The sequence below is a fragment of the Chaetodon trifascialis genome, chromosome 7 (genome assembly GCF_039877785.1).
Source record: "Chaetodon trifascialis isolate fChaTrf1 chromosome 7, fChaTrf1.hap1, whole genome shotgun sequence".
Taxonomy (NCBI): domain Eukaryota; kingdom Metazoa; phylum Chordata; class Actinopteri; order Chaetodontiformes; family Chaetodontidae; genus Chaetodon; species Chaetodon trifascialis.
Genome location: NC_092062.1, coordinates 12,202,516 through 12,223,695, shown reverse-complemented (window position 1 = coordinate 12,223,695; position 21,180 = coordinate 12,202,516). Strand labels below are relative to the sequence as shown.

Below are 21,180 nucleotides of genomic sequence, written 5' to 3'. Positions count from 1 at the left end.
AGTTGTTATTGGCAAATCTGGCTCTGTGATAACACTAGTTACACTTAACAATCACTATTATTTATCTCAGCATATGAAGCAATGTCAGCAGCATGTGTGATCCCATATCATGTCTGCTGTAACTACATGATGTGCCATTATACTGACATTAAACTCAAATTGCTGGCATTAAAATAATGCCCTCTGTTTATAACACAGGGTTTGATCCAATGTGTTGTGGTAACACTGAATATTTGGCTCAATTTTATGTCCTTGGGCAACAATGATTGGACAACAGAGAAATACGCTAAGACTGTCAACACATGCTTCTGGGAAAGACAAATATGGATGTGAAGTCCATAGCAATATCAGGATTTGCTCCATCATTGCTCATAGACATAAGGCTTTGAATTTTGTGTCTTTTTTAATCATAGCCTATTTGCAGCACGAGTTAGCTATATATGTGAGATGTGATGTGCAGTCAACAAGCATGGTGACAAAGCTCTCATAAGCCTGACCTTAACAAATGTATTATGTAACATAATCTTTTAAGCATCTAAAGGGATTCATCTGCTGAAGTATCAACAATGATTCAGCTCTTGAATTATTCCCCTTCACCGGCATTCTTTGCTATACATCCACCATTGTATTCACATGTGACCTCAGCCCTCTTCCTCTGAGGTTGAGCCACATAAATGGACCGGGAAAAATCATTTTGGCACTGTCTTCTTGAGTGTTTCACACAGAAAAGCTGGACCCCACTCTCACCTCTGATGGAGTAAGCTTGTGAATAAAAGTGGATAATCAAACATGAAGATGTTCCCTTTTTTGAAAACACACACACACAAAAAAAAAAAAAAAAAAAACCAGAGAAGCTTTTGACAGGTTTAAAAGCTGATGTGTGTATCCTCACTCCTCTATCAGCTCAGATGAGAGATAATCTTCTCATAATATGCAGCACACTTATCTAAAAAGAGTGGGTTTATTTTGAGCAATTTGGTATGACAAAGAAAATGTGAAACCTTTTAGGTTTTTTACTTTGAAATCCAAACACCAAACAAAGTGGGTTTCATGTAAGAAATAGAACATCCTAAGAACACTGTGGTACAGATTCTTTCTGACTCTATTATGTGTCCTTTTATTTGGCCAAAACAACAGCCTTTTTCATTTGGTGCCATATGGCCATCACGATAAAACCAATTTGCAAGGTTTGATTGAGCTCATGTAAGTCATAGTGTGTTGAATAAATGACATCATTTGTCAAAATCCTTAAGCAGTGTACGTCCCATAAAAACCTTACTCAGTGGTTCACCTGGTAAAGCAAGTACCGTTTATTAAGGCTGAGTCCCTGCTGCAGCAGGTTTGGCTCCAGCCCGGGCTCTGCTGCATGTCATTCACTGTCTTTCTTCTCCCCTCAGCAGAAAAATAAAATAGTGAAAAATGAATGAATGCAAATGTATGTATTTAAACCTTAGCCTTCTGAGCAATGTCTTATGTCTATCCCAAATGACAGCTTACATCTGGGTTCAGTGCAATGAGCCCCCACGTCAAAAATCACAGACTGCCATCAATATTGAGTTTTCTCCATTAAATTCAATTATTGAACTTGTATAAAATTGACCTGAATTTACTGTCAAAATAAAACACACGCAGAGCCAAATAGTTCTGTTAGAGACAGATACTGAGGAGAGGGAGAATCAAAATGAACCATAAAAAAATCTTCCAATGCCAGTCAAACCTCGGGCTTTCATGAGAATGCAAAAAGCACACTGAGTAAAGAGTTGTTTGCCTGCTCAGTGACGAAAGCAAACAAGGACAAATCTTGTGTTTGATTTTCATGTTTTTCTCTACCTCTGACTCCTCCAGCGAAGCATTTAAATAAAGCATGGTGGTTACTGAGCTGACCCATGCATCACTGAAGCCAACACAGCATGCTCATTCAGAAATAAATGGCGGGGAGTCTGTTTAGAGCTGTCGGGTTGATGGGTTTCTTTGCTGTGAAATCCGCACACTATTTAAATTGTGTTTCATGAAATGAATAGCTTTTTCTGTCTTCTTTTTGTATTGTATTTTGTGTTTGAACAGAATCCCATACTGTCTTATCTTCTACACTTTTATGAAGGTATTTCTATTCTGCACACAACAGTGTCAGAAAAGAGCGGACACTCAACAATCCACACACACTACCGCTGACATGCCTGACACCTCCTTGACATGAATAAGCTGTCTATGTCATGTGTACATTAAAGATGAACTTTTCCACTGGAGGTTGACTGAAGGCTTTCCTCCCTCTCACTGTCCGTCCCTGCCTGCCAGCCTTCAAACGCAGCCTTCAAGGTGCATGGCTTCAGGGCCTCTTCCTTACCTTGTCCTGAAGTTGGCCGGGTGTGGATGCCCGTCATACAAAGATAAAAAGTCATATTCCTCCTCCACAGCGAAAGATTGAAAAACTATATGAATCCTGTTCCCCTCCTCGGCAACAATCACCCAGGTACAGTTCGCTCCATTTGGATATCCATATGGAAACCCGGGGCTTTCTATCGTCCCATTCCTCCCTTTTAAAGTGCCTCCACAAGTGTGGATAAAACCTGGAAAGAAACAAAACACCCAGTCATTATCAACCACACATGAAAGAAAAGAGGTAAATTGTAGAGATCTTTTGGAAAAAATAATTTTGCCTGTTCCACACATTCAAGCAGCAATAAATAAACTGAATGGCTTTAGAAATACTAAACAGGCCTGAACAGATGCTACGCTTAGCAACACTTTTATTGCCACAACTGTATGCACCCTGTGACGTGCAGGTGCGATACTTCTTGAACTGAGAACAAATTGTTTGGAAAATCCACATTGTTTTCAGCTTGCTGAAGCTGTGAGGGAAATCTAGCAGCCAGCTGGATAAGAGCCAAGTTTTGTGTTTCCATTTATGTTTTCAGATCCCCTTCAAATTAAAAAAATAATAGACTGCAACACCTACTGCTGTAGTAATGGAAGAGAAATGCATAATTGAGGACTACAGTGATGTTTTTCAATGTTACATCGAGCAAACAGCTTGTGATGTATCATTACTGCCCACTTCTTTCCAGAGGGTTAGAAAGCCCCAGAGACCAGCAACAAGCAAGGTCTTCAAATTTGGTGCCACAAGCCCTGAACGCTGTGTTTTACAGCCCACACAAGATATATCTATGCACCTTGTTGCATTGGCTTGCTGAAAATCAATACCCTTGACATATTAGGTTAAGCATTATAGTATCATTGTCAAACTAGAGTAATGTGATTGCTTGGCTAGCCTTCGTGGTGTCCATTTAAATAAGCAAATGTGCCACAGGTAAGTAATGCAAACACATATCTGTGTCACTCATACACACACATCCAGAATCCATTTACAGTACAGTATTCTTCCACACTTTCACATACAGTATACTCCCACGCTTAGACAAACAATGAATGAACATGCTCCCATATGCACTTTGTCAGAACCGAAAAAGAGTGTCATTTCATTTGAGGCTATCCTGCATGTTGTCTAATGAAATGCAAACTTAATTAAGAAGCATGGTTTACCCCCCCACAATTTACTCCTAGTGTAATTAGCTTTTCACACTCAGTAGGTAAATATGTTTTACATAGCATTGGCCACACACACAGACTGCAGTATGGGAAAAAAGCAAAACACTTGGCAGCTAAGCAACTCAAATGGCCTCTAACCAGACAAACAGTAGTCATTTTTCTCAATAAAATGCACACCTTCTTAAAAACAGATGTGAGCACAGCCTTGAAAATGTTAAAATCTCAGACAAACTGACAATTAATTTCTTTCTTGTCAAGCTCTTTCATTATTTTTGGACAAAACCTGACAGCTGTTTATATTTCACCAAAAAAAACATGATAATCATCTGGACTGTCTCTTGACCATCTTTACATCTTGCAACACCTTGAGGATATTACACTCACAGGGGTCCTGACCCAGAGTCCCTGACAGTCCACTTTATCTCCACCTATTGTCCAGATAACTGACCTGCCCCGGAGACCAATTCACTCCTCCTGCATCCAGTGATCAAGTGGCCTGACCCAGAGGCGATTCTTGTCACAAGGCAAACCAGGCAACTGCTTGGGGCCCCCAAGCCACTAGATGGCGAACAAGAGTTGACACTTCACTATAGTTGCGGTCGCGATTAAAACAAATTAATGACTGGAAGAAAATGAAGAGAAGCTACGTGTCCTGACCAGGATGTACCAATGACACAGGCAGATCAGACACCCTTTTCAAGTGCCTCTACTGATAAAAGTAAGTTCTCTAAAAATGTTAAAATGCACCATGGCCTCTAATGATCCTTTATGATAAAATACAACACTTTTTGTCATTTCAGTTCAGTCAACATCCACCTTGAGTGAGACTGAAACATCTTTTCATCATGAAGATGACACGACACCCTCTACAAAAGGTTTAATCATATCAGATGACCCCGCACAGTGGCCAAATTGTCTTAGCAATGGAGAAAAGTGTGATTTAGTCACAAGAGGACCCATACAAGTTAAAGACATTGTTTTCCCACAAAATACAGAGAAGGGTCCACGAAGATTCACTAAAGAAAATTACAGCATGGTCATGAAAAATGGTGAAAAGATACATAAAAATGTTTTCTGTTAACAATTTTTAGTTTTAATTTGATTTATTAAAATGATGATAAACACTGGTTAAAGGGGGGCCCCCAATTTCTGCTTGGGGCCCCAACAGACCCTAGAATCGCCTCTGGCCTGACCTATTCATAGATACAGTTATAGATACAGTATATATCATGCCCTTACAGGTTTATGGTGCTGGGTCTGGTGATGAGCCACTGCTCTAAATGGAGTGGGGAAAAATTCAGATTCAGATTCAGATTTTATTTGTCACATACATACAATGCAGTGAAATGTTACAGTCGGCTCCATGCTAAGTGAAAACACAACAGACACACAAACAACCCACGAAGACAGTAACAGACAAACAATACATTCAAGATGTCAGGAGGTTATTGCAGATAGGGGAAAGTGGTGAACTTAAATATAATAAATACTTGTGCCTATTTTCCAAAAGTGCTTAATCAGTGCCATTCAGAAATCGGACAGCTTGGGGGAAGAAACTCTTCCTGATTCTCTCAGTCCTTGCCGCCAGTGTACAATATCTGCTTCATGAGTGGAGCAGAGAGAACATACCATAGTCTGGGTGGCTGGGGTCTCTCAGGATTTTGGTGGTCTTGTCCTTGCACTGCTTGATATAGATGTCCTCTAGGTTAGGGAGTTGCCCCCGTATGGTGCGCTCAGCTGAACGCACACTCCCCGCAGAGCCTTATGGTCCTGCATGGTGGTGTTTCCATACCAAGCAGTGATGCACCCAGTCAGAATGCTCTTAATGGTGCTGGAGTAGAAACCCTGCAGGACTGTTTTGGACACTCTGAATTTCTTCAGCCTCCTGAGACTGTACAGTCTCTGCCTAGCTTTCTTTACCACAGTGTCCAGGTGGGTAGACCACGTCAGATCTTCGGTGATCTGGACACCGAGGTATTTGAATATATCCATCCTCTCCAGGGGTCCCATTGATGGATAAGGGAGTGTAGTCCTGCACCTGCTTCCTCCCAAAGTCCACCAGCATCTCTTTGGTCTTGCTGACGTTGAGGTAGAGATTGTTACTCTGGCACCACTTGGTCAGGCACCTCACCTCCTCCAGATAGGCTGTTTCATCATTGTTGTGGATTAGGCCTACCACTACGGTGTCATCAGCAAACTTAATGATGGTGTTGGAGTCTGCGGGGGCTGCACAATTGTGCGTGTACAGGGAGTACAGAAGAGGGGACAAAACACAACCCTGGGGGGGGCCCTGTGCTGAGGGCGAGGGTGGATGAGGTGTGTCTGCCTGCTTTCACCACCTGAGGTCTCTCTGTCAAAAAATCCAGGATCCACCTGCAGAAGGCGTCGTTCAGCCCCAGGCTCCTGAGCTTTGTGATGAGGGTGGAGGGAAGAATAGTACTGAAGGCTGAACTGTAGTCAACAAATAACAGTCTCAAATAGTTCAGCACTTTCCCCTTGCTCTTGTCCAGGTGTGATAGGACAGCGTGTAGTATGTGAGCAATGGCATCCTCAGTGGATCTATTGGGCTGGTATGCAAATTATAGAAGGTCCAGGGTGTTGGCAGTGAGGAGCAGATGTGGGGCTTGACCAGCTTCTCAAAACACTTCATCACCACAGAGGTGAGTGCAACTGGGCGATATTCATGCCAATAATAATTATAATTATATTTCATGCCAAGGTTTGTCACATGTCTAAGTTGCAATTATTTCCACCGTCATTGAGCAAACTAATTTGCAGCATTGATGCGCCACCTACTGGGTCAACATGATCCAACCTGTGACATGGTGCATTATTGCTGCTTTCAAGCACTCTTGGTAATTACCAAGACAGCCATCTTCACTGATCCAACAAATACGTGAGTATGGCTGTAAAAGTATGGATTTTTGATGACAAGAGAGTAATTGCAATGTGACAGCGTGTTTGACCAAAAACTGTGATATTTGTAATTGCTCGTCTTTGCTCGTCATAGTGTTTCGTTGCATGTTTCTATTTTCACTGACCATTCACTTACAGTTGTCACGTATTCTTGAATTTAATAAGCTGAAATCCAGCCTTCCTGTTAAGATGCCTGATCCACATTGCTATCATTTTTAAAACATTGCCACTGAAAGAGCTACTACCGTAAAGTCACAGCAGCTACATTTAGCTTGTGTTTCAAACAAGAAATAATTAATGGTTTGGTTGGGTGCATGAAGCACTTGAAGACAAGACAGAATGATCCACACCACCCTGAATATTCAAAATGGCCTTGAAATAGAATTGCGATTAAAGAAGCAGAGCCCAACTACAGTTGCTGTTGTAGTTACAGTTTAGACTTAATTTACTTCAGTAAAAGCAGGTGGATCAGATAATGGCAGAAGAGTGCTCCAAACGTCTTCTTTGTCTGTGGAGGGAGCTTTCCAAAGTCTGAAAATAAAAACCTGATGTCTATTTAACTTTTTTTGTTAAGTTTGTGCTACTGACTGGAGGAGTGGGGTTTGACAGAAGTAGGCATTTAGCAGGCAGGGGGGGTCTAATGACAGGTGCTATTCAGTTGCATTATGGGAATTGTAGGGTCAAGGGTTTTGGAGTTTGAGCCATGGTAGTGGCTACACGATGTCTCTTTGCTCCCTGTTGCTTTGATTTTGACCATTTCTTTTAAAAATCCCTCTCTTGTGAGTCCCATAATTTTTAGGAAATGGCAATGCTAAAGTGCTAGAATACGCCCTTAAACATTAAAGAGAAGTAGAAGTAAAAAAAAAAAAAAAAAATGCATGAGACCAGAGACATGCAGTTTTAATCACTGCTACATAACCACGAGTGCAGGTAAAGTGAATTAGACTTGAGCTGTGGTGAGGTTACCACACAATTTTGTAATTGCAGCTAACCACTGTAGGATAACATAAACCTGAAGCACTCCTGGTGGAGGATATCAACAGAGCACAGTTGGGCTCAGGGGAAGAAAACACATCATTTTAAAATTCAAATACTATTGCTTTAATTTGAGGGTCTTCTATCACCCCAAGGCTATAACTACAGCAAGGACAGGAGCCCTATTAGTTCCGGAAATGTTTCATGTTTTGTCAAGCACTGGATGACTATTGTTGCAAACTATTCAGAGTAATGCTGTTCGTGTGAGCTGCTGAGCGTTGGTGGTGTGGCTGACTGTTCTGATGTCCTGAAGATGACGGAACACATGCTCATTGCCAAAATACCTGTTTCCCTCTTTCTGCATCTGTCCCTCTTTCTCCTTCTCAGATTTGACGTATTCCTTTCATCCTTCATTATCCCTGCAACTCTCTTGCCTCTTCCTTTCTCAGCCTCTCGTCATCTTGCTCACCTTTTTCATTCCCTGGCTCTTTAGCCAATTGCTCCTTTCCTTTCTTTATCCCTCTCTCCCTTCCTGCCCTGCAGCTCTGCCTCTCATTTTCCCAGCTACCCTTCGCCTCCCCACACTATCTATTGCCCTTTTTGTTTTTCCATTTTCTTCTATGCACTACCCATTATGAATTAGAATCCCCCTTTTCAATGCTCTGAATCATAGGAGCTTGCAATATGTTAAGCACTGTCATTTCCATAAATGCTGTATCTATAAAAAGATACACTGCAAACATGCATCAACATATGCAACAACAACATGTACTTCCTTGTACAGGAGAGAGGACATCAAATCCATTTAACACTTACACCTACAGCACGTCTTCTTTGAATTCCACTGTCACTGCTTAGCAGCCCCTTCTGACCTCCATCATCACTTCAATTGTAAAACGCACTCCCAGGGGTTTTATCCGACCCCATGTTAGTGCCACGCTGCAACGCCGACCATAAATTGTGATGAGAAACCAAATTAACAACATGCTGTGATTGCACAGTGGGGAAAATGCGGTTCAGAAATATGAATTAGTATCATAACGCTCAAGTCTGGCACAAACAGGGGCTTCAGCAGGCAGCCGGGCTGGATGACAGACAGCAGAAGAATGGTCCCAGCTGTTCTGCAAATAGTTACATTTACCCCTGGTCTTTTGGATATAGACACAAATACCACCTTTTCACCGCAGCACACCTTTGATGCTCTGACTGATTGTTATACTTAGTGAGCAAAACACAGACAGGAAAATGGCAGTTGTCTCCCACACTGATGAGATTTCTGAAGGTGTTTGTCTCTTTGTCAGTCAGAATCGTGTGAGCGTGTGTCTGAGCACATGCATATTTATACGTGTCATCGGCCTTGCAGAGCTTCTTTAACATAAAGGGCAAAACAAGACGGCTGCATGTGATCCTCTCCTGTGATTACAGAGATTTTGGGCAGAATGAAGCAGTTAATGAGCCACAGTGCCATACCCTGTGTGGAGGGGAAATAAAATTGATTTTGTGGGCTAAATATATTATGCCTCATAGCAGGTATCCTATTGTAGAATTTGTTGCAGGCTAAATTGGGTATTTAATGTTTACTTTATGCGTGAAAGAAAATGAGAGACATTTTGGCTTTCCAGAACATGGAAGAGTGTATGGGTACCCTCAAACAAGTAAAGAGCCAATAAGTTGTCCTCCATCACTGATGCAGATTTAAAGCTGGGCCATAAAGAGAAATGATTATGTGCAGCAGGGAGAGGGGGGAGGAGTCATTTACAGCCATCCAAATTATTCTGAGTGACAAACAGATCATCGGATAATAGATGATTGCTGATGGGTCTGAGAGATTGCTCATTTCAGAAGACTATTTTTAAACAGACGATCATTAAACAGGCTTGGAAAATAAGAAAGAGCAGCTTGACCTGTTCCCTTCAGGTATTTGCTTCAGGATGCCAAATGGATGATGTAACTGCTCGACAAACTTTTCCCCCAGGCAGCGAAACTGTTCAGTTCTGATCAAAGATAGTTTGGCAACTTCATTGTGTTCCATTTGCTTATTGTCCTTATAGTGTATTGAATTTATCAGCCATCTATTGTGCTGCATTTGTCTGTTATCGACTGCCTATTGTCCCCAGTTTATGAGGTAGCCTGCGTGTCCAAAACAATTTTTCCCATGAAATGATAAAGTTTATCTAATCTAACAAAATCCTATGGCTTAGAGCAATCAGAGTAACACTGAAATGACCAGTTTTTGTGCCCTCATTAATAGCATTCAATTAGAGAAATGTTGTAGCGCCCTCCTTTGGCACCATTCAGTGTCAACTTCATGCATAAATGGAGCAACACATATTTTTAAGGTGACATTTAGGTTGTGGAAGAAAAGATTTTAAAAAATTCTTGGGCCAGAGCAGTTACTTGTTAACAGTGACCATCTGGGGAACAAAACCATTGATGCATTATATATCAAAGAGTGTTTGTTCTTGGATTCTTCATAAGAAACATCATTGTGATGTGTGGACAAACAGAACAGCAGGAGGTCATCAGCTGCAGGGCTCTTTGTAAGGACATCTGGCTGTATGACACTGTAAAGGCAGCACACTTTGGAAAGTCTGGTGGCAAACTTTATCATTACATTTGGCAGATTGTTGAGCTCAGTCATTTACGTTACTTACACGCACATCTGGGACAAGTTGGGGTTGTGTCCTGCTCAAGGAAACTTCAACAAGTGGACAAGAAGAGCCACAGTATGACTTCTGGCCAACATGCTTTGTCACCTGTATCAGAAACACCTGGATATACCACTTTGTAATAATACCCCAGTACTGTGGTCAGTGCACTGAGCCTCAAGAACAAAGAAAGCCGCGGTGGACTTGCTCCTTCTATCTCTGAGCACACACAGGAGATGTTCATTTTTCAAGGCCAATTATAGTTTTTATCTTTAAAAAGCAGAGTTTTGTCACTGAGTGCTCTCCTACCTCACAGTGCTATTGTTAGTTATTGTCTATTATCACTGCTGTGTTTAAGCTTAATTTGGGATTCTTTATGACTTTTTAAGCAATGACTGCTATTTAAATGGCCAATACACCTGGTGGGTTTTTTTTTTTTTTTTAAGATAATAGTGTTATAATTGTAGAGACAAGCTGAGCCTCAGAGTGCCCAAAAAAGTCTTAAAAGTTAACTTAGTTTTGTAATAAATGACTTGTGTGAGTTGACATACAGAACATAACAGGCCCATGCACCATTTTTATCTGTCATATAGATGTATTTGCTGGAATACACTGAGAATATAAACAAGCTTATCAGTGCTTTTCTATAAATAATACTCCGTCTGATTAATAGGGACTGTATGAAGATTGACAGTATATTGACTATGACAAATTAGCAAAAAATGAATCGTATGTAGTCATGCAGTGTATAAATATTCACAGCAATGTCGTCAAAATCATACATGATTACATGAATCACTAAATAATACTAAAACGCACGGTTTCAGCCTTGCTTTGAACACCACTATTGGACCACAAGTCGATCTATGCATGAGAATGTTTTGCCTTCACCCTTCATCACAGTAGCTTTCTTCAAACAAATCCTAAGCTCAAGATCCACAAGCCTACTGAGCTGTGCGCTTTCAAGCTCCTCTTATTTTTGGCATGTATTATTTTTTCTCTCTGCTTGATGCTCCATTTCCTCACGATTGACTGTAGTGTATGCTTAGTCAAGGACACCTCTTCTTCTGCATGACATTTCATCATTGTTCACGATGATGGCCTATCACAAACGGAAGGGGAGGCGACAGCACCACTTCCAGCAATCAAAGTTGGAGTCCAAAAAACCTGCATTGATTTGCACCTGACCTTAAAGGTGAGTCAGCCAATATAGAGATATCCATCAGCGGGGGCCTGGTTACAGAGCACTGGCTGGAGAGATAGAACCCTTACCAAGCAAGACAAAGGTCAACAGACATCCTGAAAGGCTATATTCACTGCAAAGTGTCCACACACCTTTAAAAACACAAGGAGAAACAGTCATGTTATATATAGACTTCCTTATATTACCGAGTACTGAATTTTTATTAAGTGCAGAAAAAGAAAAGGAAATTACAGATTATGTCACATATTGAACATAACCATTGATCAGAGGAAACACGCAAGGTGGGGAAATTACATTTCTTTTCTTCAGATCATGAATCTGCAGGTCTGCACCATGAAAATCAGAGCCGCCGCAGCACTTAGGAGTTATATTTAGTGGTAATTTTGTTTATAGAAATCCAAGCACTTTTCTCTAAGATCTTAGATCAGGCTGTACTCTGAGCCACAAATATAAAATGTGGAGGGAAGAGAAAACTATTTTTCATCAGCACAACCAGGAACACCGCAATGACGACTGCTCGGGCCCAGACAACAACCTTAGTAGACAGAAATCTTAAAATTGATGTCCCAGAGGAGAAGGATTGTATCTGCATGACTGTGCTGCACCTTCACAATTCATACTGATAGAATGTGGATAATCGCAGCCCCTCACCATGCTTGTCTGCATGCTTGATGAAAGGGAAATGGGATCCATACAACAGAAACAGCAAAGAGGCTTTCTAGAGAATGACTATTACCTCACGAGTGTGTCACTGCAATTTGGAAAAGGGCTCTGAAATATTCCATTCGTTGGTTTTAAATTGCCAACCACTGAGGTGAAAAATACTAAAATCAAATACACTGCCACACTGAAACACAGCTGGCATGTGCACAAATACACACACCATTGCTCAAGCAAATAACAGGCATTGTGTGTCTGCGTAGCCAAGTATAATAACCGTTTCCCATCGTCTGCGTGCTGCTGGTGCTTTAGCTACTTCCCAGCAGATACAGTATTTCATGAGTAGACACCAATACCTCCTCAAAGTGCTACTGAGCCATATCGCACCTGATGCCAGGCCACCACTGTGAGAGCTGCTGTACAACAGAAAACTGTGAGCCAACAACACATCTAATAGGACGTCTGTCTTTCTAGCCTCCAATTTCCAAACAAACAATAACACTTCACTTTCCCGAAAAGGGAAAAAGAAAGAAGCACAGAACAAGAATCTGTCTTTTTCTATCTAAAGACAACCGCAGAGGCTGAACAATGCTCGACTGTTTTTCACTTTCTGTAAACATCTTCCAGTTAACTGCCTGTTACATAGTGAGCACTTGTGCTTTAGATGCAAAGCACCTCATGCAACTCACTTGAAACTCAAACTTACAAACTGCCTCATTAACATGACACTGGCTGCAGATTCTCCACTAATGGTTAGACCAATTCTATACATGCCAACACGTAGAGAGGGAAAGTAATGGTTGCAGCAGTTTAGACCTACACATGTAGACATTTTGATCTTGCCATCTACAAGCAAAGAAAGTAACAGCTGCTGCAATTTTGCACCAGCGGGAGGCAATTAATGTTATAGCTGCAGTTTTTGTTCAGTGTTTTTAGTTTTGTTTGCATTTGCATGTTTTGCTGGTTTCCCATTTAACACTTTAACTGTTAGACAACAAACCCGGTCCCCTAGAAATTACTAGAAAAGTTGAGTGATGCCGTGGTTGCTAAGGGTTGATAGTGCATTTTATGTTTGCCCATTTCCACAGAAAATAAATGAAAAACTTTGTCAGTAAACATACATTCAATATCAACAGTTTTGCAACTTGCCAGGTATGTCAATTAGCTACATTTCCCCATTATGTTAATACATCATTTGGTCGGCATTATGTTTCCTTCAAAACATATTTGCTATTGCAAATTAATTGTATATAAACATAATTTCTGGGAGGCTGGGATGTAGATAACATAAATTAATTGATGAAAGTGGAAGATTATTATGTCATACAAACCAGTAGCAAATATTGAATAATCAAATAGAAATACAATTCAGTTTGTGGCCTTAAAACACTCAAAGGTTTATTCAATTAATTTCAATATTCCTTTCTAAGGGTTTGTCACGAACTTGGCCATCAGAAAAATCAATCAAAGTGTAAAAATAACAATTATAGAGACAATTATACTACAGATGTGTAAGTAATTTTAACGGGATTATTTTCATTGTTGATTAATCTGCTAATTTTCTCAGTTAATCAATTTGTGTACAAAATGTTAAACAATTCTGAAAAATGTCCATTATGATTTTCCACAGCCCCCAAATGTCATGCAGCCAACAGTCCAAAGGTATTCACTCTATTATCATGCATGGCAAAGAAAAGCTTTAAATCGCCACATTTGACAAAGTGGAACCAGCACGTTTGCCATTTTTCCTTGAAAAACGATTGAAATGATTATCGATCATGAAAATAGTTGCCAATTAATTTTCTGTCAATTAACTAATAAGTTGATCAACAAATTGTTGCATCTGTCACTCAAGGTGTACTCAACCAAGAGAGTTCATGTTCTCATAGCTTCTGCATCATCATTTTGTTTTTTCACAAATAAATATTGATAACAGTCCTTGCCTTGACCAGCCGGAGAAACATGGAAGACAGAGGACACACAAGGACACTCCATGCAGTGTGACCTATACGCTCCCAAGAATTCAATACAAAATATGCTTGTGTCGTACAAAATGTTATATGTTGCAGGTTAAATATCAAATGCAGGAACACACACACACACACACACACACGCACACACACACACACACACACACACACACACACACACACACACACACACACACACACACACACACACACACAGAGCAGGTATTAAGAAGACGACTAAGGACACTGGCATGCATTGCCTGTAGTGGCAAAATAAAGAAGCTATTACTTTCCCTGTCTTTTTCCTTGGAATTTATGACCTGCTATCACTGTCATTGCTTTTAGATTCCACAGATTGGACTGGAACTGCACATCTAAAACTGCTACCACTGCAGTTCGATGGTATTGGCTGGGAAGATTCAGCCTCTTTGTATCAGGGACACTGTGTGTCCTTGATTATAACCAAAATTAGACCTGGATAAATAAGTGCCTTAATAAATGCATCTCCACAAGCCAGTACCAAAGGCCAATACACAGCACGGAACCCTAAAATCAGATGATTGGTCAATCAATAATTTAATGATTTTTTTTTTTTTCAGCACGCCCAGCAGAGAGATCACATTTTTGTTACTTTATTCCTGACAAAAGAAAACTTATAACCTTAAAAAAAAAGTCAATTTTTACATTAACAGAGTGTAGCATTTATGGAGAAATCAATCATTTTCTATGCTGCTGACCATCTCACAGGCTGTTGAGATTGTATAGTCTACCTGTCTTGGTGTATTTTCTAACAAGATGGAAAATGAAATCTCCAGTGCTGCCTCCTCGTAGCAAAACAATGTAGTTGAGAGTCTAAACAGGTATTTGGTATACTATCCTCACCTATCAGTTTAATTGCTGTTGAAATATGCTTTGGAGTCACAGCCACCTCCACTAAGCAGTCTACCTCCTAAATTACCTTCACATCACCCCACTTTGTTTCCCTGGCCATGCTTCGCCCCTGCCTGCTCTCCTGTCACATTTCAAAAATCCAGTTGACAGCCACAAACACAAACAAGAGGAGCAGTCGTCAGTGAGAGGGAAGATTCATGACGGCATGTGGGTGTGCCATGGTCACAGGTTACGAAGTAAATAAGACTGGAAATGTAATACACTGTGGGTACAATTCTCAACAAGACTAATGAAAGGACATCCAAAGGTATATATGTTATTGTGCTTCACTGAACAATTGGAAAATCCATTTTATATTTTCTAATTAGCATTGTAGTTACTGGTTTAATTGTTACATCTCACTTCAGATAAATGATTTGCTGCATTTATAGAGCCTCTTAATAACTGTTAGTAACCACAGTTGTTGCGTAAATATATTCCAACTCCCTGTCAGGTTTTCTAGATTTTAACCTCTGCATGTATAAGACTAAATGAATGCATCCATTTTTATCAGCGAATATGCCCCCAGACAGTCAACAGAGTTTAATCCCCTCTGAAAATAGCACCTGAGGTGCAGAAGACAGTCCACCTTGAATCTTCAGCCTTGACTCTGGAAGCAGCCTCTCCTCAACCTATTACATTTAATCTCAACAAACGGTGGGCTATTTTTCTTGCTGAAAACAAGATATTGCCAATCTCTCTCCCCCGAGAGTACTGCTTATATTAAAACTGATACCTGAGAAGAACTGACTTAATCAGAATCAGCGAACTTGGTGGGGACCTGTCAGCAACATCTGGGCCAGGCGAGACAGGCGAGAGGCCAGTGGGTGAGCTGAGCAGTACTTTGGTACACCACTGAGGCTATCCAGTAAAATGTCAGCACTAAAAGAGGCATCAGGAATCCAGGGAGTAAACTTGATACCACTCCAAGTTCCTGTACCCTGGAAAATTATATATTGTTCTTTCCAGTTACAGTTGAACCCGGGTGATTCTGTCCACTTTTTTTCCTCATACTTCTGCTTTACTTCTTCCACAGTTGTTGAGATCAAGAACCTGGGGGCAGTGGGACAATGCCCCAAATTCCCTGTAGATAGTGTATAATTACACAGACAAATTGTAATCCTGATTAGCCCCAGCAGCCTTTCCAGTCTGTTTACATAATCACATTGAGAGAAAGTCTTCATCAAGGGCTCAGTGGCCAGATTACTGTCTGTGCAGAACCCACCTGATTACCAGCAATTAGTGACTGCCTGGTATGGAGTTAAAAAAAACAACAACAACTGCATTCAAACAAAGTCTGGAAGCTTGAAGGAAATTTGAGGGATAAAACATAATCACAAGAAACAGAAGTGGTGGGACATAACAGATGGACAATTATCAACAATCTGTTCACTATCATTAATCGTTCACCGTCATTTGATGTGCGAATGTCAGTGTGGGGAAACAGGCCGGTGCCTGCGTGTTCTGTTTGTCCTCTCCAGTGGCGTCCCTTCAACTTCCCATGATGACCATGTCCCCTCCTGTTTTTCCTTATCAGGTCACGACTAGGACTGTCCGGTATAAAGAAGTGTCAGAAGACAAGAACTGAATGTTGTAGCGTAATATTCATCAGTTTCAAGGAGACATACTTTAATAACCATAAACAGTATAAAGGACAGATCCAGGAAACTGTGGCCATAAATCTGGTGTGGCTCTTTGTCACCCTCACACATGATATTATCCATTGCTTACACAAGCATGTGTCATCAGAGTGGGATGCTCTCAGCTTTGTGACTGTTTCATTATTGTGAATTTGATTGATAGTCGTCCGGTCGATGGATGCAGTGTGACTGTTATAAGAAAAAAGGGTGACGCAGCTGTTGTACTCAAGAGAAGATACAGTAAATTGCTCGCTATCAGTGTAAAGGAATTCAATTTGTATGTGACCCACGTCTTTTGCTGTATTAAAAAAAAACCTCCACTCCCTCCAATTTAGCTTCCTAAATTTGTGCCTGTCAGAAGTAGTTTTATAAGTCCCAAAGGATTAGATGACACAGTTGCAGTGGGTCCTCAGTTGTTTGGCAGTGGACTGCTGCGTTGAGAACATATTTTTGTTTCTGTTTTGCTCATTTCAAAACTAAGTTGATACATGTCACTAAATCGTGTAGAGTGCCAAGAATCAGACAGGTGACTGAGATAACTTTGTAAACTGAGAATCAGAACTGTGCACCGCCCACGCACACAAAAATAATCTAATGTGAGAAAGCTCCTCTAGCAAAGCAGTCCTGTGCAAACTTTGCTCGATGGTGGGATTTTTTTTTTTTTTTTTTTTTTTAGAGCATTATTTTTAGAGCATCATTATCTTAACAGGAGAAATGAGTCACAGGACAACTCTAGTAGACCTTTTTACTTCTGCAAACATTGTGTCAGTTGTCAGAGCAGAGGAACAACAGCTGTTCCGTGGTTCTTCCTCCACGCCTTGCTGTGTCACTTTTTTCTTTGCTCTTTTCCAGAGGAGGACCATGGTCTCCTCCTCCTCCTGCTCCTCCTCCCCATTTCCTCCCTCTTCCCCAATTCCTGGCTGGCTGGCTTCCAGTAACAGTACTAGGAGGATTGGCAGTGGCCTCTGGGTTTGACATTGCCACAATGTGGGTGGTGATGAAACAGCACTGCGCCCGACTCTGCTCGACTCGACTTGGCTCATTCTTGGTGGGTGCTGCTACTCTGCATGCTGCACATTTCATCCACCCCCAACAGACAGACATGAGAATTACTCACAGGGTGAACAATCTGCATGTAAATTGATATCTGTGAGTGCCCATACTCATACGTACATGCATTCAACAGATAAACAGCCATGCACTCACACACACAACGTCCCTGTACGCACACACACAGACAGAGAAACACACATTCTTATGCTCAGTTTTTATAATCAACCTGTAACTGGAATTGCAAGGAAGCAAGACATGGATTTTTACTTGTCTTCTGTTTGTTCAATGAACGAGCACGTTATAATTTCAGCGTGAAAAATGAGCAACAATTGCTTTGACTGATTTCTACAGAAGTATGTAAATAGCATGAATCAAATTACTGTGGTAAACAAGGGAGAAAGAACAGAGATGATCAGACAATTCAGTGCAAAGTGGAGGAATTGAGTTGTTCGTGCAGTCAAAAAGGATGACACCACGTTTTAAAAACTGTACCAGAAAAGTTACATTTCACCGCTGCTGACATTTTCACTGGTCTGAGCGAAATTAGGTGATGCATATGGGAGAAAAATGGAACCAGCAGTTACCTCGCCAGCTAGAACGAGTCTTCAAAAGACAGACCCTGAGAAAGAGCCACTAGAATACTAACAAGCCCACCTTACACCTGCCTGCACTGGCAAGTCCAATAAACACCAGTCGACAAATTGGTTCCACACTACTAATTGCCTCGGCCCCCTAAATGGCTCCAGTAACATTTCTGGCCTGACGCAAAATCCCACATAAATACTTGAAAACTCGACCCAAATAAGAGAAGAGGCGCACAGCTGTAGCCTAAATAAATTAGAATCTCTTAACATCCTATAGGAAATCTGCAGTGCATGCCTCAACAATTCACTAGTTACCCTACTAAGCAAAGCAGCTCACGTAGGCTATTAGAAGAAGCGTAGGCTACCGCAAGAATATCTATTGAGCGACTCAGTCAAAGCCTGCATTGAGCGCTAAACCGGTGAAATGCGTCCCTTAAAACTCCATCCAGTAAACCGTGGTAGCCTATTTTCCGCACGTCTGTAAAAGCTTTTGATTTCTCGCACGCGCGCGCGCGCGCGCGCGCACACACACACACACACACACACACACACGGGCACATCAAGCGCATCAGAAAATACAGAGAATTGCTGCAGTGGCTCGTACCTCTCACACAAGTGAACATCAGTGAAAAGAGGAGATTCCACAAAACAATTCCCCTCCTAATCCTCATCGTTTTGGCTTGAACAAAGTCCCCTCGGCCACATTTAACGCATCTCCTGTTGAAAATGTCCCGTAGTTCAATAGATCCGTCGTAGTATCCGTCTCTGTAAATCCCCTTCATCTTCACAACTAACACATGTAACCTCTGTAGCCTATGTTCTTTTTTCTTTCTGTTGGGTTGAAGTAGGTTCCCTTTGCCTTCTCAGAGGAGAGACAGGCAGAGCCGCCCGCCGCGCTATGTCAGCTGATAGGAGAGAAGTGAGCAAGACTGAATTTTAGGATAGGACCACAGCAACCTGGACGAGGGCTCAACCATCTCTGCTGAGAGGGGCATCAAGTGTGAGGATCTCTGCTGGTGCACTCTCGCATCTGCTGTTCAACATCTTTCCTTTTTCATCCCTATAAACCGGCCGAGGACGGAGTGGAGTCGAGCCTACAATGTGAATGCTGCCTTTATCGATCGGTAATTGAGCCACGCAGAGTGAGAGAGAGAGAGAGAGAGAGAGAGAGAGAGAGAGAGAGAGAGAGAGAGAGAGAGAGAAGGTGGTGGTGGTGGGGAGACGGGGGTGGCGCGTGTAGCGAGTGAGAGAGCGTCCTGTGTTAAGTATGATGTGGCTGATGTGTGGGTCACAAATCATGAAGCGGGAAGAGTGGAGGTGTGGGTGGCAAGGGAGGAGGAGGAGGCACGTCTTTATGGGAAGAATGTAAATCCTGAGAAAGAAATGAACTCAGTTAATGCCAGCATGTGGTTTATGTGTGTGTGAGGGGAGGGGGGACGAGGGTGTGTGTGTCTGTGGGGGGGTGTCAGGTGAGACCCAGACAGGCAGCATCCCGTCCCGAAAGCTGATGAAAGAAATTCGCCCGGTAGGCAATCCCACCATAACTCTGATTTTCATTTTGGAGATCGAGCGCAGCCGTTATTGGGAGTGATGGGACTGGGCAATTTGCAATGCAAAGATGGGATGATGACGGCGCAAAGCGCAGCTCAGCTGCAGTGGGGCTCTTCTGCCATCTAGCTTTGGAAGAGTCACCGACCTGTGCTTTGAAACGGAGAGGAGAATGGGGAGCAGCGAAGAGTGGGGCCGTGATTGCACATAGAATGAACATCATCCGATCTGTAACACAATCAGAGAGGGTTTCTGCAGGGGCTGTTGATTCTAATGTGTGCGGCTTTGCTTCCTTAACATCATCTCTGGATTTTTATGGCTCTGAATGGCCCAACAAATGAAAGTTTCTGAGAGCAGCCGCTTTGAGAAGAGCTTATCAGGTGAGGTTTAAATCAATTATATGCAGAGCCTCGGGTTTGATTACTGCCCACTTAATAATTGCTTCTGCAATGACCTCCATAGGAATCAATATTCTGTGCCCTACTATTGGCAAGATTTATTAGCGTGAATTCAGCAGGGTAACTTCATAAGGAAACCTAATAAATTAACCCCGAGCCTCTCTTTGTATTTGAGGAGAAGCCAAAGTGGGCGCTTGTCAGTAATTTATGAGTGAGCGCTGTCCATGGTGCTGAAACCTTAAACCACAGCGTCTGCTTGTGCGCCGGCCACTTCAGGAAGGAAACTGACTCACTTTCGTCATTCCCCAGCAAGAAACAACGCGCATGCACGATGATTTACTGTTACTTCGTGTATACTTGTATTTCAGACAGTTAATTGACTTTTTGGATCAGAAAACAGGCACAAAACTACATTTGCTCCATGCGTAAAATTCCCCTCTAAAGTGTAAATCCGCTTTCCAGATTACCATCTTTTTTGCAAGTTTCTGTTCTGTGTCCAAGGTTAGTTGGCTCAACAGGGTAAACCTCCCACCCCTACCGCTGCTCTCCCATGGGAGAATAAATGGAAGAAAACAGCTTGATCCTGCTCTAATCTGGTCTAATTATGAGGCAGCAGAGGGCAATGGGATTGTTGTCCTTTGGCCAAATAGTCAGAAAACATAACTTAACTCTGGAGGCCAAATGGAGATAAATTTCACATGCATAATTGTAATACTGAGATTTATTTGGGATTTTTGTACGCTAAATAGCCGTGGCACTTTATGGCCTTTGTATTTTGTGGATTACGTGTTACTCTGTATTTATTGTGTCTTCGCTGGCACAATGAATTGTATTGTAGCTCTTTGTGAAAATCTCATTTTACATGTTTCTGTGGACTGCTTGATATTAATCTATCTCGTTCCACTTTTACAAACTGAATCGCTACCACCGATTTGTATCCTTGTTCCATTTCTCTGTAGAGTTGTTTATCTCAATGGTTTATGCAGCAGAGGCAAACCATTGTGTGTCTGTCAGTGTGAAGTGGAAGGTCCCTTATTCCCTCATGGCATCAGAATTCTTCAGGTGTCTACAGGCCTGGTGGAGGCTGCTGGGAATGGATTGAGGCACC

General features: G+C 41.7%; 1 protein-coding gene across 5 annotated transcripts in view; it reads right to left on the bottom strand.

The window, feature by feature from the left end:
* Positions 1 to 19,263, bottom strand: part of LOC139333409 (CUB and sushi domain-containing protein 3-like) — a 224,752-nt gene extending 205,489 nt beyond the window's left edge. For all 5 annotated transcript variants that reach the window (XM_070965782.1, XM_070965784.1, XM_070965783.1 and 2 more), the window contains exons 1-2: positions 18,731 to 19,263; positions 2,345 to 2,567 (exon numbers count right to left, since the gene is read on the bottom strand). In XM_070965782.1, coding sequence (XP_070821883.1) covers positions 2,345 to 2,567; positions 18,731 to 18,908 — 401 coding nt within the window. In that variant the 5' untranslated portion in view covers positions 18,909 to 19,263. The remainder of the gene's footprint in view (positions 1 to 2,344; positions 2,568 to 18,730) is intronic.
* Between the last annotated feature and the right edge of the window lie 1,917 nt (positions 19,264 to 21,180).